General features: G+C 40.0%; 2 protein-coding genes across 2 annotated transcripts in view; both read right to left on the reverse strand.

Annotated features, from left to right (window-relative positions):
• parvb (parvin, beta) overlaps nucleotides 1-4,584 on the reverse strand; it is a 20,558-nt gene extending 15,974 nt beyond the window's left edge. Inside the window, exon 1 of the mRNA XM_083762572.1 lies at nucleotides 4,315-4,584. Coding sequence (XP_083618698.1) covers nucleotides 4,315-4,420 — 106 coding nt within the window. The 5' untranslated portion in view covers nucleotides 4,421-4,584. The remainder of the gene's footprint in view (nucleotides 1-4,314) is intronic.
• A 723-nt stretch (nucleotides 4,585-5,307) lies between these two features.
• hdac10 (histone deacetylase 10) lies at nucleotides 5,308-18,499 on the reverse strand. The gene is made up of 20 exons (XM_083763156.1): nucleotides 18,416-18,499; nucleotides 18,015-18,081; nucleotides 17,184-17,318; nucleotides 16,017-16,113; nucleotides 15,564-15,661; nucleotides 14,755-14,859; nucleotides 14,416-14,484; nucleotides 14,172-14,298; nucleotides 13,302-13,367; nucleotides 13,006-13,065; nucleotides 11,500-11,589; nucleotides 10,697-10,803; nucleotides 10,507-10,574; nucleotides 9,935-10,202; nucleotides 9,626-9,716; nucleotides 9,422-9,510; nucleotides 8,793-8,849; nucleotides 8,581-8,662; nucleotides 7,151-7,339; nucleotides 5,308-5,922 (listed from the first exon to the last, which is right to left on the reverse strand). Exons 2-20 carry the CDS (start codon nucleotides 18,077-18,079, stop codon nucleotides 5,719-5,721), a joined length of 2,067 nt encoding a protein of 688 aa, XP_083619282.1. The 5' UTR covers nucleotides 18,080-18,081; nucleotides 18,416-18,499; the 3' UTR covers nucleotides 5,308-5,718.
• Nucleotides 18,500-18,777: the final 278 nt, after the last annotated feature.

Here is an 18,777-nt window from a genome sequence, read left to right on the forward strand (position 1 = left end):
ATATCACCACTTTTTCCCCAACATCCCAGTGACTGGGACTGGGAGAGACTAATATCACCACTTTTTCCCCAGAACATTTTAAAGGGTGATGTAAGTGATATTTCTTTCATAAAGTCAGTGTTAAAAACCGGTAGCTTCATATATCGATTGTAATCATTATAGACTGTTTGTTCAGTAACAGGTGTCTGTCTCCCCATTTCTCGGGCAGAAAATACATTTCCAGGTCAAGGCCATTTTGGTGCATCTATGATGAATAAGTTATTCATTTTAATGTATATTTTTCACTCGCTTAACTTCACACTTAATACACAATTTGACTGGTAATCCAGTATGACAGTGTGTCGCGGCCGGTTCGAGTCCAGATCACGACAAACTTTGCTGTGTGACTTCCCCCATCTCTCTCCCTGTTTCCTGTCTACCTACTGTGATCCATCAATACAGGCAAAAAAGGCCAAAAGATATGTGAAAATAAAAGAAATGTTGCTGTAATTGGAAAAAATCCAAATGTAATGTTACAGTGCAAAACAAATGTCACTGCAATCCTTGTGTTGCAGGAAGTTTCTTCAATATTTTATTAGACTAGATATTATAGTTCAAAATACATAAATAAGGGATTGTTGGTAATTTACGTTGTAGGTATTTAGCTCCAAATAACTTCAAAACAATGAACCACATTCCTAGATCAAATGTATAAGCAAGTAATACACAGTAAAATCCTCAGTGTTCATTTATCTATTTGTAACTCAAGGTAAGAAAAAGTGAGTTAAATGTGTTTTACTGTGCAGAGTTAGTCGTGCTAGTTAGTTATAATTATAATACATTCTACTGCATAACCAATCGCTCCTCGTCTCTTTCTGTTGTGGAAATTACACATATCTGACAGTAAATACAAAATAGGGTATAAAAACCTACTACTTACACTTGTCGGCATCCATCAGTGTGGGGACCTTTATACTCCCTTAACACTGTGTGTACAATCTAATCTAAAATAGACTTTAAAAAAAAGGACCAAACTATATTCCTTTGTGATGCTTAGAAATTAGGGAATGGCTTTGCACTTAAGTCATATTAATGCAATGTCTATGACTGATCATGTGACTTTTATCTTATTTTCGCATGCACGCACACACACACACACACACACACACACACACACACACACACACACACACACACACACACACACACACACACACACACACACACACACACACACACACACACACACACACACACACACACACACACACTTCCTCCCTGTTTATCAGCAGAGGCAGAAACTTCCATGGCATAGGAACCAACAGGAATATGAGCTCTGTAAGAATAATATGCACACTAAATTATCGTTTTGCACCACTTTCACTCTGGTGTTCCTATTTTGGCCATGTCATTAATTATATGGGAAGATTTTCTGACATTTCTAGTTTTTCGTCATTTTCCCAAAATAGTGCTTAACCACTAAAAAGGAGCACTTCAGCCATTTTCAACCTTATCTTGTATAATTGGTTCTAATTTATGTCTACTCACTCTGGATCTCATTGGTGGGCTAACGCTAAGGACAGTTCATAAACCTACCTACCAATGATATCATCAATGAAGATCGAAAGCTAAGAGAAACTACAACCTTTCTCTTGACGTAAAGTTAGCATGTTGAAATAGAAGCCATATTTTGCTATATGCATTAATTAAAATAAATTAAACATTTGAAATGACCAACAGGTTTGTGAAATGTCCACTGTACCTCCTGAGACACAGAGCGAGTAGACATAAATGGTGTGATCTTATAATGAGTATACAGTATACTTTACCGGTGTCGCCCAAGGTCTATACTTGGCCCCCTCCTTGTTTTCCCCCTCTACACCAAATCTCTGCGCCAGATAGCCGACCTGAAAGCTCACAACAGACCTACAAGCTATAGGCTAGATCTGTTGTGTTCAAACTCAAACGCTAGGGTTCAAGTGTAATCCTAACTGAAAGGCAGCGGTGTAAATTAACTAATACATTTCCTTTTTTTATTTTTATTTTTTACTTTAGTATTTCAAATTTTCTGTACTTTTACTTCTACTCCACTACATCTCAGAGGCAAATATTGTACTTTTACCCCACTACATTTATTTAAAAACTTTAGTTACTTTGTAGATTTTGATTATTATTAATTTATTACAAAACATACATTAACCACTCAAGCCCTACAGGGCTGAAGTGGTTAATGTATCAGCTATTTTCAAATGGCCAATATATATAAAATAATCAAAATATGTCTTTGTTTGGCCATTTGAAAATAACAGATCTACAAGTTCACAATGCGTTCAAAAGATTTTTATTGACAACTTGAAATTGGACATTCTGCATAATGAGTACTTTTACTTTTTACTTTTACTTTTTTAGGCTACTTTTACTCAACTACATTTTGAAATCTGGACTTTTACTTGTAACAGAGTATTTCTATATTGCAGTATTAACTTTTCCTTAAAGTAAAACATTTGAATACTGTTTCCACCACACCACTACTGAAAGGGAGCTCTTTTTAAATTTCTCTTCAGAAATTGGGAGCATCATTTCTGAAAGGGCATACGTGTTGTTCTCATTGAGCACCACGAGTGCTTGACAAGTCTCTTTGTGAGTGGAACATAACACTGGCTGCTAAATAATTATCCTGTAAAAGAGAGGCAACTCTGCTAGAGCCAACTTGTTGCAGTAGGGTGTGAACATCACATCAGTCTAACTCTATATAACACACCACACCTGAAGAGACAAAAGCCACATTCTGGAAAAACATAAAGCCACCCCAATACAATGGCTGAGCACGTTTGACACATTGCCACATTAAACGGTATTAAACGGTATTAAAAGGTGCAGTAGAACCTTTCTCCAAAGTTCTTTACAATATGTATTACATTCACCCATTCACACACCGACCATAGAGTTAACCATGCAATGTACTAAACTGCTCACTGGGAGCAGGCCAGGGCTAGTCTCTCAGACAATTTCAAGGAAAACAGGGTGCTGTTTCTCCTTTATTTTTTGACGATGGGTTCTCAGATTGGGCCAGGGCTAACCTAAGGAAATCTCTAACCTAAGGGTTATGCTCAAGGACACTTTGACATAGCCTGGGTAAACCCACTCCCCCTGAGGAGTTTACCCAGGCTAACTTTGACACAAAGCCAGGAGGAGCATTTCACCAGTCACCGCAGGGTCACTCAAAACCACCCAGTAGTGCCATAGTGAAAAAAATGTCCATGCACGCACGCACGCACACACACACACACACACACACACACACACACACACACACACACACACACACACACACACACACACACACTACAGTAGAATTGTTTGCCCTGAACTCAACCCCCTGGGGAGGTGCTGAGTGCTGCTGATGATGAAGAGAATGTACTGGAGCTCTGAAGCAATTAACATGTCTAGTGAAGCTCCTTTTATGGAGGATGACAAACATGGCTGCGCACGCGCACGAGCATTATCTGCCTCTGTTTCTCTCTCTCTCTCTCTCACACACACACACACACACACGCAGGCGTCAAACCTCTCAGCTGTCTGACTATAGAGCAGTGGGAGTTAAAAATAACTTGGTAAATAAACGTAAAAGTGACACAAGACACTCTCCAGACAATGCCACAAGTCAGTCAGGGTCTATCAGGGCCTGTCGGGTTTAAAGGCATAAAGAAAGTGAAATAATCTTATCTTTTTTATAACCTTGAGTTCTTTCTTGGCACCGGCGACGACGTATCTATTTATGTTTATTACATCATGTGGAATGCTTGTGTGCTATTATATAATATGCTTTGTCCGTGTTCGGCTATAGGCACATATAGGCTATACAGACTACAGAGAAATGAGAGAATAATGTAGCGGTAGCCTACTAAAAAATAGACCCAGTTACCTTGGGGTAGTTGGGACCGTATAGCCTAATTAATTGCATCTGCCGCAACCACAGTTTTAGACAGTCTTGGGCTTAAATTAGCCTCGGATCAAGACTATCATATAGGCTATGTATTTGATCGAGTCTGACTTTTATATTTAAAAAAATCTAAATCGATTAAATACATGAGTCTTGAGACAATCAATGCTATTCGCTCCCGTGCATCCGTACTGCCGTAGTCTAACCAATATACGAAAGATGAATTGACACCTATAGCTAAATCAGGCTAAAACATTGCAATACTGTGTATATCTGAGGGAAAACAATTTATCACCATATGCGATTGCAGCACCATGGACAGTAGCAGCAGAGTGGGAGGGTTGACGCGTTGCAGACGCAGACGGGAAGAAAGACTATGCAGACCAACTTACCGTCTTTAGACTTTTTCTTGCGTACCAGAGTTCCTCCTAATTTCCCAAGGAAAGATTCGTCCTTTTTCATTTTTGGGGGCTGTGATCTTGTCGGAGTCCCAGGCATTGTTGAGAGTGTCTAGTCTAGTGAGACGGTCCGTTAGAGTTGTATCCCGGTCGTCCGGCTGGGCTTTGTGCAAATCTCAGTCCCTCTGGTACATGCAGACACCTGCGTTTCTATCCGCTGACTGACGGGACGGACAAGACGTGACCCGAGAAAACAACAGCTGTAACAATACACAGACTACAGAGAGGAAGGTCGTCTCTTTTAGCATCTGTACTGTATACTAGGGCTGAATGACTCAGTCAGGTTTGATTCATTCACCCCACAGCGCCAGTCCATGGCTGGATGAGGGATAGGGCGAGAAATAAAATGCTTGTGTGGAATAAGGAATGACAATTATGTAACTTTGTGCAAATACTATAATAACTTTAAATAGCTATACTAAGATTAAAATCATGTCAATCATAATGTATCTTGACTTGCATTCATGCAGGCTTCTTCATGCTTCTCTCATGGGATGTTATAGGCTATACCTTTTTTCAGCATCCACCAGATTCACATTAAAGGTTTCAGGTTAGGGTCAGAAGTTCTCAGAACTATACCGTCATCTCCTGTTGGCCGGTACCCAGAAGAGTGGGCACCAGTCCAAGACATTGTGGGGCGTGGGCACCGCAGAAGCAGGTCCACTTAAACCATATATTGTCAAATAGCAAAAACAGACAATTTACAAGCTTATGTTGCATTCTACTGTTTACCAAATGTTTGCCCATTTTCTCCAAATGTTCCTCTATTTCTGCCTATTATGACATGCCCAAAATAGGGAGGGTAGGGTTCATGTGGTCGACACGTGGGTTTAGGTGCTTTGCACAAGTCTCTTTAATAATAAATGGGCATCTTTCATTCACTTCCCCACTCGGTTTTCCAGATGACTTGAATTGAACCGACAGCCTTTGCGACACATCATTATAAGACAACTACTGTATATGCATAGTACAGTACCCATGCTAAACTAAAATACCATAACATGTTTGTTAAAATGCACACAGTGTATATTACAATGTAATTTGGGGAAATTAAGAATTTGGACTCACTTTAATTTTATAAGCAAAACTTAATTAGGCAAAAATAATTTTAAACAAGATCATATAAAAATACAGAAATGTATGTTGTTTTTTTATTGGGACAAGGAAATGCTTCACTTGTACTCATCAAATGCCCTGCTTCTCTGGCACTGCTGTCAGAGAACAAAAATCACATTAAAACCGAATGAATCACTTGTGTGTATCTCTTTCGAGCAACATTTTTACACATTTTACACAATGTCACTGCTGTTGAATTACATCATTAGGAGTTCCAAAATGCTAACGATGTTCATCTGACGTTGATTTGGTTCCCATGTCTCCATCTGTGGTTTGTAGCAGTTTCCAGTCCTGCTGCATTCTTTGTCTAAGTCTCTCCAGGGACACAATGTCCTCTGGCAGAGGAGCTCCCAGAGGACCCAGGGAAGGTGCAGGGTTCCCCTGGAGAGCAGAGGCTGTGGAGTTTACCAACAGCTTCTCAGACTCCTGGGAAGAATACACACACACACACACACACACACACACATACACAGAATTGGATTAGACCTGCAGGGCCACTACTGATACTTCTGAAACTTTAAACCAAATGCTACTCCGTAAAGCTTGAACTTGAGGTGTACTGGTTACACAGCCATTGTAGGACAATGTAAAGGAAAGGAAAAGTATGTTGTGGTGAACTGAGGTGAGAAGGCGGCTTCTATTTCTATTGTGAAAGACACTGGTATGCTCTTTGTAAAGATCTTTCATAAGATACTAGGTTTATACCAGCAAGATGTTCTATGAATGATTAGGTGTTTTATCTAGAGAAACAGGTGGAATTTAAACTTTGTTCTTTTAGTTTGAATATAAGAGCCAAAGAAATACCATGAGAACAGTCATTTTATGAACAGCAGACTGATCATTTGGCAATGATCAGATGAGCCAAAGAAAGCATTTGGAAATGCTGCATTTGGAACACGGCTTCCCAATTTACAATTTACAATTTACAATTTAGGCATTTAGCAGACGCTCTTAATCCAGAGCGACTTACATTTAAGCAAGAACAAAAGCATGGGAATACATCACATAAAAGCATTTATCATGAAACATGCGTAAGCTAAGAAAGTAACAGTGGAATATCTATATAATGAAACTATACATACACTATACATATAAACTATACATATTTACTACTATGCTATACATATGTACTATGGCGTGCTATGACTATATACAATACAATTATAGTGCTGTCTACATAACATGCTATAAGTCTGTGTCAAATGCTATCTAAGCCAACAGAAATGCTATCTAAGGGGTTAGGGTAAGTGCTATGGGCCATGATGGAGTCTGAAAACTTATGTGTCTTGGGATCACGCCATAGAGACAGAATGTATTGGGAGTTCTCTCCACAACAGAACAGGATTTAAAGTCACTTTCACCACTTTAAGCCCTATACTTTGTTTGACACTTTTTTTTAAATTACAATTTAAAACAATTGCCCAAAATAGGGAAACCAGGGTTAATACTAGACTTCATCCGCCCCTATTGCATATGCATATCCCCAGAGGACGCAGCGCAGCGCAGTGGTATATTAGCTAGGATAATATATCGCAACCACTTAACCAATAATCCACAGAGGACAAAATCAAAACTGTCCTCACATTTTGAATTTTGTACAGACGCTACAATTATGATTGATTATTGCTACGTTACGGCGTCACGCCAGGCTCACCTGCATGAGTACCAGTGTGTGCCCATGTGCCAGACTCTGCAGCAGACCAGTGAGTTGGAGCCATGCATCGTGGAACACACCACTGTGTGGCATCAGTGCCAACAGGACCAGGCTAGGGTTGTACTCGTAGGCTAAAGGCAGGAGGATGCTTAGCACAGTCTGCATGAACCCTGCTACGTCACTGCAGCCCTGTGAAAGAGCCAATGCATAGTATGGTTATTATTATCATCATCTTCATCATACTATAATTCAGTCAATGTCTGAGTGTGTGTCTGTCTGTCTGTGTGTCTGTCTGTCAGAAACACCGCCGTAGCTCCTCAATGCCTGCACCAATCGCTCCCTTTTCACACAGGCATTGACCATAATAATATGGAGGGCGTAACAAAACCCTTTTTTCGATTTGACACATTAATGATTAATAATGAATTTATTAGTGAATTAAAAATGTGAAAACGCACCCAGGGCGCAGTACCCCCTGCGGCCACAAGGGGGGGGGGGGGTGGGGCAATATCTCACAACGGGTAAGGGCTAGTTATTATAATTATGCAAATGCATGTTATAGCCATGCGAATAATGCACATTACTGATTTTTGGGCTTCGTCTATGAAGATCCAATCTGAGAATCTGCGAGGGCAGTATTTATATCAGACAGATGATGCCTTACAATGTAAGGCTTACATTGTCATTTACTGCGCTAAACAAATATTAAAATCTATAGACTTGGCTGGCAAACGAATTACATAACTGCTCTAAAACAAACATTAAAGTCCATAGATTTGTCTGGCAAACGTTTTTTATTAAAAAGGCTCTAAACAAACATTAAGGGCTCTATTTTTGTCCATGCTAAACCCATTATCCCTAAACTACTTTGCCTGTTTTCTTTCTTTTTTTTTTACTATTTTGAAAAACATTTTTGAATAGTTAAAATAGCCAGTCTACAAGCTCACAACATGTCGATTGACTATTTTAACTATTCAAAAATGTTTTTCAAAATAGTAAAAAATAATAATAAAAAAGGCAAAGTAGTTTAGGGATAATGGGTTTAGCATGGACAAGTAGTTTAGGTTTAGCATGGGTCGAAAACAGAGCCCTATGGGCTCCATTTGTCAACGCTAAACTATTTTGAAAAACATTTTTGAATAGTTCAACTACTAGCCAATCTACATTGACACATTGTGAGCTTGTAGACTGGCCATTTTAACTAGACAAAGAAGTTTAGGGATAAGGGGTTTAGCATGGACGAAAACAGAGCCCTAAAAGTCCATAGTCTTGGCTGCCAAATGACTTATGTTATTTCGCTAAGCCATGCATTGGTGCCCCTCAAAAGATAGAATGGATAAAATAAAATATAAGGTTTAGAGAGTTTCAGTTAGTTATTTAATTTATCTTTATTCCATCAACCAACACATTAAATATTTTATATACTGTACCTTCTTCAGATACACCGGAAAATTATATTTGGATTTCTGAACCTCTGATTCCTTAGCACTGATCTGCACCAGTATGGCTTTCCTGCAGAAACATTTGAAAGAGATCAGTGTTAATGTCACTGATGTGGAATCACTGGATTTATTCTATTACTGTATGTTCACTGAGGAGGACACATTCACATAATATTAATAATACAAAAATAAATGCTCACCCATCATGTGTAAAATAAGCTGGGACCACTCCATCTCCAACACACACCAACAAAACCCTGTGTTAAAGTATTCAATTACCTCCATTGTCCGTCTTTGCGAGATTAGATGGACAGTCAGAAACACAGACTTCTAGCCAGCTTGACCCCTAGAAGCCACGCAGTAAACATGTAATGGGTTGCCTAGCAACAAACTGCATAAAAATCATTGGTTCTCAACATGGGGTTCGGGACCACCAGGGGTCCAAAATGGACCGTTATGGGTCTGTAATTCTCAGAGTTAAATTACAATGTGGATTTTACAGTGAATGTTGGGGTCTCAGAGATAACCCATTGTACACTCTCGAAGGTCCATTTGGACTGCTGGTGGTCCCCGGACTAGACGATGAGAACCATAGTACAGTGGTTGTGGTAGTATTTCGACTTATCGGGTGGACACCTCAAATGTCCAAAACTGTTCTGTTTTCAGGGTTCAAATAAAACAAATAGCAAAAGTAGCAGATCTGCTTTTGATACTTTTGTGTGACGCTGTATTATGATCAATCGGAATATGGAATATGGAGATAGGTTACGTTTCCGCCTGACACAGCAACTATTTGAAGAAGTTGTTTCGAGGTTAAGGTGAGGTATACCGGTTGGTGAGTGATGTGGTCACAGCATGCTGAACAGCACACCTCATGGCAGTGGAGACGCTACCGACCAGCGCCAGGCCATTGCGGATCTGACGGAAAATGGACAGTGATATTTGTCAAGGAATGTGTTCAGCAGGCAGCACACGTTGACCTTTTATCACTCCAATGATGGGATATACAAACGAGGCCCTCACTTTACTGTACCTTGTTTCTTTCCATTTCCTCCACGAGGTCGATGAGAACGCAAAGGGCTGTGAGAGTGTCCTCACCGTCTGACCCCTCAGAGAAACTCTCCCTTTTGACGGGAGAAAAGGCAAACATTTTTAACTCCTGGGGGCTCCCTGGAACAAAATACTTTGAGACGGGGGACTACGGCCAAATTCATAATATATTGGGGGATCCTTGACATGAAAAAGTCAATAGACATTTTTAGAATCTGCCTCAGATCTTAAGTAGCAGTAAAAAAATATAAATATTGATCATATCCACCATAGCTAGCTCCCATAGTCATACCTGAGTCTGTTGAGAATGACTGGACTGGGAGTGTGCTGTGAGGTGAAGGGCATACATCCGTCTGGGGGCGCCTCACCGCCAGGGAGAACCACCGCCGTATGGAGGGGAGGGGCAGGGCGGAGGGGAGGCTCTGGCCACATCACCTCCAACTCCTCCCCTTCCACTCCGTCCTCCTCCTGTACCCCTCCACCGGTATGCCCTCCCCCGGCCGGCTGCTTTTCTTCTGCTTTACAGCGCTTAGTGCTGGGCTCAGAGACTGGAAGATCAGCTAAAAAAACAAATACAAGATTCCTCCATCATTATGTGATATCATGCATTCTTTCATCATCGTACCATTTTCAGCTGCTGTAAATCAAAGCTTTCCTCATAATACCTGAAAAACAAAAAATAAGACTAAAACTAGATCTAAAGTAGTAATTTCCTAAACCTAAAATGACTTATGCAAAAAACTAACACTAAACTCAAATCAACCAGAAAAATAAAAAATGAAATAACTGAAACTAATCAATAGTAGTTCATTAGTAGTAGTAATCAATATTTCAAAACTATATTGTGAATAGTGAATATTATACCTGCGTGACTGAAACAGTTCCAGTACTGCTTGTGGGCTGACCGCACACAGTGTATGGACTCAACAGCACTGATGTAGATTAGGAAAGAAAGTAAACATGACATTCATTGCCATTTCCCAATCAGCAAATTGTAGCTCCAGCACACACTTTTATTACATACATTTGATTGACACTTGACAGCCAAGCTAACCTTTTACAGGGACCACGCAGCTCTTTGGGTGGAGGGCAGGGATCTCCAAGCAATGTTTGAACGGTCTGACACACAGACTGAGCGAGAGAAGTCAGGTTGTATCCCCCCTGGAAAGGCAGTCAGACAATAGTGTATTTATAATATAATTCTCTATTGCACAATGGTGTCGCTTGCCAACAACTGATTTTCAAGCTAACATCATGTCTCATATTACGTCTTTAGAGTATGTAACAGAATGGAGTATAGGATATTTTAAGGTACTTGAAGATTGATTGATTGATTGAAATATTTATTAACAGTTTGCAGAATTTACAGTACATTTCAAGCACAAACTCAAACGACCCAATTAAGCATTACACTTGTTTACAACAGGGTCCACATTGTTCAATTCATCAAAAAGGTACACCGGGAGCGATTATTTCATGCGATTCATTTGCATTCATTATTAATGAGTACATGCACAATGAGCGAGATTATAACGTGGCATTTATTTTTCACAATGAAGTAAAAATGTCATGTGAAATAATGACGGAACTTTTTTCGTATAGTTTATTCACATTACTCCTGGTGTGTAAAAATGACCTTTAGATTCGGGAGATGAGTCATTTTCCCAGCAGGGTGATCAACCACTTGCTCCTGATGTACTATGTACGATGAATACTAAAAATAGCCAATCTCCAAGCTGGTGAGCTTGTAGATCTGCTATCTTCCTAACGTTTTAAGTTTGGCTTAAGTGTATTGTTAGTTAATGACATGCCTAAAATAGGGACACCAGGTTGGAAGTTGTAAATAGCAACACCGACCTCTAGAACAGCACACAGTTTTCCTCCTGCCAGGTTCATCAGCAGGTGGGTGAGGTGGGCGAAGATGTCTGGAGTGGCACACATGTGACCCTGAGAATAACAAAATTCATAATATTTCAATATTCTCTTCAGGTACAGTGTACTTGTGACAGTGTGTCCCCACCCTGTCACTGTTTGCTGCAAGTGTACATGCCTTTCAGTAAGCGCGCACTGTTAGGTTATGCAAAGACTACTAAGAAGCAGCAAACTGAACACACACACACACACACACACACACACACACACACACACACACACACACACACTGCTCATTAGATTCCTGTCGCTTTAAGGAGCTGAACACAATTTGGGCCAAACCAACTCCCCTTCTAGGGAGGGGGAGGATTGCCTGTCACAGAGGGACATCAAAGGAGAAAAGGAATTTTGGGAAAACTAAAAAATACTTCCAAATAGAAGAGCTACAAGCTCAACTGAACTGAATGTGAATAATATATATGAATGTGTTTTGTGCCAAGCAGAGTTGACATGTGGTGGATCATGTTGACCCCTATTCAGTTGGTCCAGTCTAGTGGGAGGGGCCATGGGGGGTATAAAGCTCAGAGACTGAATATCCCAGTCACTGGCAGTCAGTCTGTCTGCTCACTCTGCTGGTGTTGGAAGAAGCTGTCTCTGAGGAGGTGATGTTATTGTTTGATGCCATTGTTTACATAGATCTATTATTGTGATGTTTATTATTATATATATATATATATTATGTTGTATATATTATAATTATTTAATTTACATTTGAAAAGGCCGGATTTATAAATACTTAGAATGCTTATCATATGATAATGACTTATTTGGAAATGATTGGTTTGATTTATGGTGTTATATATGATATGCAGTACTTTGTTTTGAATATACCTTTTTATTTCTATTTTGCAGACGTTTGGTCTCTTTTGTTGTTGTCACTTGTATCACTTGGGTTAATAAATCGTCTTGAAAACTTCTGCCAAACTGCGTGCCTTGCCATCCGTTTGTTCATACAACCCTAGCCTCAGACAGGGGTGTGACAGTACTCAACAGTCTTAGCGTGACCCAACTAATTTAGAAAACCGTGTAAGAAGGCTGTGATCTTTTACATTTACATCATGGTTTTCCAACCTCAGTTGCAGACTTTTTGGCTTTTTCTGCCTTTATTGATAGATTGAAAGTAATCTGACAGGAAATGGGGGGGAAGACACACGACAAAGGCCGCCGGGATCGGGAGTTGAACCCGCGGCACGCCGTCAGGCTGGCTCAGGCGGTTGAGCTTACCGTCCGGGCCTTTTTTCATTTTCTGTGGACAATATTAGTCATATTGTATAATGTCGTACCTTACTAATTTATATCGTATCGTATGCGTAGGTTTATTCCTATGTATTATTAGACTACATATTCTATACAAGATTTTTTTCTGCTGTTACAAGGTGCCTTACAAGGTGCATTATACCATCTATAAGTAAACAATATCAAGCACCTCACCTCTGGGTCACCAATGGCAGAATCAAACCCAGCACACACCAAGACCAAGTCAGGACAAAACTGTGAGGAAAAATCACAATCACAACTCAGAAATGACAAAACCAGATACCAGGCGGCTGATCTCGTTAGCTTGTGTTAACGTGTCTCAATGTGACGCATTGTAAACTTGTTGATCAGTTATCTTCTGTTTGTTGCATAATTAAGTATACAGTATAGGGATTAAGTGGTTCATCTGCAAGCATTATAGCATATGTGCATACACAAATATGGAATAATGGCTGCATTTCCTGACTCACCTCATAAGCAACAGGAAGCAGGACATGAAAGAAGACTGCTAGGTAGTCACTGTTATCCATACCCACCTAAACAAGCATTAAAGAGAGTCCCCTTCCCTTTCAGTACATCATAAGATACATCCAATTTATAGGCAACTTAATTTTTCTCTTACATCACATCAAATCCTCTGTAATAATTATTATACATTGTAACTTAGAATAGACTTATTTTCATGAATGAAGGCCAAGACCCAGGATGAGAACTTATGTGTTTATACAGGTAATACAAGTTAATGTTTTTATTTTTTTATTTTTATTAGACACTAGAGTAAGGCTAGTAGGCCAGCAGAGGCTGCTGTTAGTATGCTAAATAAAACATATTAGCAGACAGTGTTGTCGTCGACTAAAACTAAACGAAAAATGTTCGACTACCTTTTTTCACTGACAAACTAAATACAAACTAAATGAAAACTAAGCTATGATGACTAAAACTAAGACTAAATATATCAATTTCGTCAATAAATAAAAACTAGACTAAAATGTTAGGAAGGGACTAGTGGACAAGATGTTTTGTTGCATGCTGAAAATAGCGTCATTTTACACTTTGTTGCATGCTGAAAATAGCTCAACGCGTTGCACGTTGTGAGCTTGTAGAACGGCTATTTTCAGCAAGTGTAAAATCAGCCAAAATCAGACGGCATCAAGGCCCGCCCAAATACATTTTTGTCGACTAAATCAACCGTAGATTTAGTCGACTAAAACTAGACTAACACAAACATTCTGGGTGACTAAAATGTGACGAGAACTAAATGAAAACTATTCAAGAGACTATGACTAAAACTAAATAGAAATTTGCTGCCAAAAACAACACTGTTAGCAGATGTGGATTACCTTGTTCCATGGCAAATTGATATTGAATCCGGCCCCCTTATCTTTTCCCACGCTGTCGTAGTCTGACTCCCGGAGTTTAGGCCAGTAGCTCTGATGCTCATAGCGGTGCCAGGAGAAGTAGAGAACACTGGCATGCACACATAATGAACATTCAAGAGACCAAGATACCATATATCTCCTGCCAAACGGCACGTCAAATACCATATCACACCCCAAATACTGTAACTAAAGGCCGCAGCCTCACCTTGGGTCATCCTCAAAGGTATATTGCACCCCTTGGCCATGATGCACATCCCAATCAACGATCAATACCCTGAGTAAACAAAAACAAACCCATATAAAGATGTAACAATTCTTGACCACTTGGTCACTGGCAGCCTATTTAAATTAAGCTTCTCAGTTAATTATACGGTAACAACAATCAATATTAATTTATCTACAAAGTTGCTACTGTATACCAGTCTCTACGCTCTTTAGTGTATACGGAACAAAGTCATAAAATGGTTGTAAGCACTTGTGGTTTCGATATAGTTGCTTCAGTGTAATGCACCAACAGACCTAGCAATAAGAATAATCACATTACCTTTTGACACCATAGTTTTTCTTGGCATAGCGAGCAGCAATGGCCACATTGTTAAACACACAGAAGCCATTGGCTGCACTGCGCTGACTGTGGTGTCCGGGAGGTCTATGAACATTGACAAAGAGGATAATGTAAAAGAATAAAATTAACACCATTAGATTCACTCTCTCATTAACCACTCAAACCCTATATACTGAGTTGAGTCACCCAGCGGGGGGTGCAGTTTTCACTCAACACTAAATATCTTCACCGAAATCTTAGTCTCGTTGTGACATGCTGTGAGCTTGTAGATCTGCAATGTTTGCCTAAAGTTCATCCCAGAATAGGGACATTAAGGTTCAAGTGGTTAAAGGGAGACTCGCAATAATGAGCGTTCATATTGTTTCTCACCAGTGTTGTTTTTGGCAGCAAATTTTGATTTTAGTTTTAGTCATAGTTTCTTGAATAGTTTTAATTTAGTTTTAGTCACCTGGTATGTTTTAGTGTTAGTCTAGTTTTAGTCGACTAAATCTACAGTTGATTTAGTCGAACAAATACATTTTGGCGGGCCTAAAATTCCCTAAATGCCGTCGTAAATCGTAATGACTGTTTTCTTCACTTGCTGAAAGGTTTTCAGCATGCAAAATGACTTATACTGGATCTCTTGTCCACTAGTCCCTTCCTAACATTTTAGTCTTAGTCATCATAGCTTAGTTTTCATTTAGTTTCCATTTAGTTTTCGTCAGTGGAAAAAGGTAGTCGACAAACATTTTTCATCTTAGTTTTAGTCGACGAAGACAACACTGTTTCTCACTCACAGCTGAACTCACCTGACCAGAGCCATGCCGTTCTTCACCTTCTCCATCATCACACTGTCCACCAGCTGCAGAGTGGCACCTATGGCTAGTTTGGCACAGTGGTAGATGTTCTGGAGCCAAACAAACAATTAGCTAGCGGTAAGTAGAATAATAATCATCTTTATTCATCACCTGTCTGTTGTTTACTATCAAATGCAACAAAAAAATACAAAAACAATAAGCTTAAACAGAGGTAAAAGCAAGCAATAAAAGCATACAAAATAAAAAATTACATAGACAATCAATGAACAGAAGAGAACCAAGCTTTGCTAAGAGATTAAAAATGCATTTATTAACATGCAATTCGTTTAAAAAAAAAATAGATCAAAAAGAGCTACTGAGACTATGGCAGTGGGATTCTTTGAAAGCTGAAAAGATTACTTAACAAATTCACTCAACAAATACCACATCAAACCCAGAACTAACCGGGTGAAAGTAGACATCTCCATATTGCTGGGTGAAGGTCATTAGATCGTCTAGAGTCATGGAAGGGGTTTTCTTCACTGCCTCCAGGTACTCCTCACTGTTGGGTGCACAGAAAGACACATGTAGCTCAGCGTGCCCACATGTATGCATGCACGTGTGTGTGACTGTGTGCGTGTGCTTAATGTGCTAGCATGTGTGCAACCTAAATGGTAAAAGGCCTCTCACACTCACACAAGCCCGTATTGGCCCCCCACACAAGCCCTTATACCAAGTCGCTGCAGCGAAAATTCTTCATCAATGTCTTCATTGTTATGCAAACATGCCGTCTTCATAGTGTAGTATGTCAAACTCAGATGTTATAGTTCATTTCCAAAGTGATCAAATTATTTTGTGCAATTAAATGGTCAGTTAAATCAGGGGTTCTCAACCTGTGGGTCGCAAAAACAAAAATGCACTAAATCGCGGCGAGTTGGTAAACTGGCGAGTTCTCCGGATACCCCAGGAAAGTGTCTGTATTAGAGATGGCATGCACCTTTGACCTTAGCCTAGAGGAAGCCCTGATGACCACGGTCATTAAATCCAAACAACTCCTACATACAACCTCAGAGCTAGGTTATAGAGGCAGACTATTTATTTAAGTTTTTGGTATGTGGCAGCCTAGGACATAACAAGACTGGTTGTTAGAGGGCTTCAACAACTTGGTATGTCCACAAAGGAGGCAAAAAGGCTGGCAAAGTATTGTGATGTCTCTGCTATAATTGGCAGCCGCCATATATGGCGGAGATGCTGTTATTTATAACCATGCCAGAGTACTGAGTGACATGGCTACTTTGTATCATGAAAACCTATGCAATGATTTTTGTGAATGTAACCTTACTTCACCAATAATATTTGGTGTCGCTGTATGTTTCTCCATTATGTGAACGTGTGTGTGTGTGTGTGTATGCATTACGTACGTATGCGTGAGCCAGCATGTATGCATGACATGTGCGTGGCAGTTTGTACGGTATGCATACATGTGCTTGGCTGCCAGTATGCAAAGTAACTATGCATGCATTTATGTACGTACAGTACGTGTCACAACGTGTGTGTGTGTGTGTGTGTCTGCTTGCAAATAAATGAGTGAGTACATCCTATCATCTGTAACCAAATGGAGCTTAGCCTGACCTGTGAACCAGCAGAATGTCTCCATCGGTTGCTTCGCGGACTGGGATGGAGACACAGCGCTCAGCCAGACCGCTGAGAACCAAGGCTTCATGACTGACTGTCAGACGCTCAGGCACCTCGATCTTACACGCTGGACTGAGGGAGGAATTTTGATCATAACTACTTAAGCGTTAAGCCTATCAGTCTTTCTCAACCTGTAGCAGGTCAGGAGTCCCTACATGATTTTGATGACAGTAAAGAGACAATTTAAGGTCTTTACGTGCTTTTTAATAATACATAATGAAATGGAAAAAGACCATTACTGGCTGCATCAAAAGTTACAAATATTCAAATGTTGAATTGCAATAGCAGCGTTCCTCCACAAGATGGCATCCGTGTCCAGAGCTGCAACTTGGCACATTCTCTTTTCAAAAATAACTGTTTCATGGACACTTTCATATGAATTCCGAGGTGCCCACTCGTCCTTGAGTGGGCAGATTCATTGCCACCTATCCCGTTAACCTTTTAAAATATATAAAAAATGTGCATTTGACTTTCACAGATTATGCAGTGAGTGAGTAGCCCTGGTCGCGAGTTAGTGAGAGACTTGCTAACGCACTGGACCAGATCAGTGAGAGACTCGCTAACGCGCTGGACCAGGGTTAGGCATAGCCCCTCTCGGAACCCTCCATAAAGCTTTTCTGAAATTTTGATGTCGCTTTACCAGGTGGCAGGATACTGCTGCAACAGGACCCCATGGTCTGTGTCGTCAAAAATGTCAGAAACTTCAGTACCATTGGGTTCTGCTTGGAGGGCTAGGCTAGGCAGTGAGAAGATGGGTGATCAACTTACTCAACCCAGAGCAGTTTGTATTTGGTCATCTCCTCATCATACACCAATGCTGTTCCCATCGCCATCTCTGACAGACAGAGAAGATCGGAGCGTATATCATCAAGGGCAAAGGACAGAAAAATAAAGGTACTAGCTATGTTTACCCAGGGTAACTATAGACTAAGCTCAATAACTTGTTTACAGCCAGGCCCTGCAGCCAGGCAAATAAGTTAAAGTAAGTTTCCTGCAGTAAAATCTAAAATGACCACCGTTACTGTATGTAACATTTTGGCACATTTGATTTTACGCGCAGCAAACATACTTACAAAATTACTGCACAGTGCACACTCTGTTGTATTTGACTACCTAGCTAGCAGCTGTAAGTATTAAAGTGCTGAATAAGAAGACCTAAATAGACTTACAAGCGGAACAAGAGCCTAAATATGGCTTGAATTGGAAAATATGGTAAAAGTATCAAACGAACAGACAACTTCACAATCAAGTATGGGCGCAGACATATTTGTAGTGTCATGTGACCAAATCATTGCACTGAAACTGAATGCAGCTTATCTCCTTCAAAATAAAAGTTCAGAATGACTTTATTTTCGTCGTCATACAGATTGTTCACAGACATTCTTCAGATACTTTAATACAGGCTTTGCCTCAGTGCTACAACAAAAACGTTGTAAAAATACCACAGGGTATAAATAAATCAACGAATAAAAAACATACATGTATCTCATGTCAAATGGAAAGTACCCGAAACCTACTGTAGGCTACTTAG

The sequence above is a fragment of the Protomyctophum parallelum genome (genome assembly GCF_964188405.1).
Source record: "Protomyctophum parallelum genome assembly, chromosome: 4".
NCBI classification, from domain to species: domain Eukaryota; kingdom Metazoa; phylum Chordata; class Actinopteri; order Myctophiformes; family Myctophidae; genus Protomyctophum; species Protomyctophum parallelum.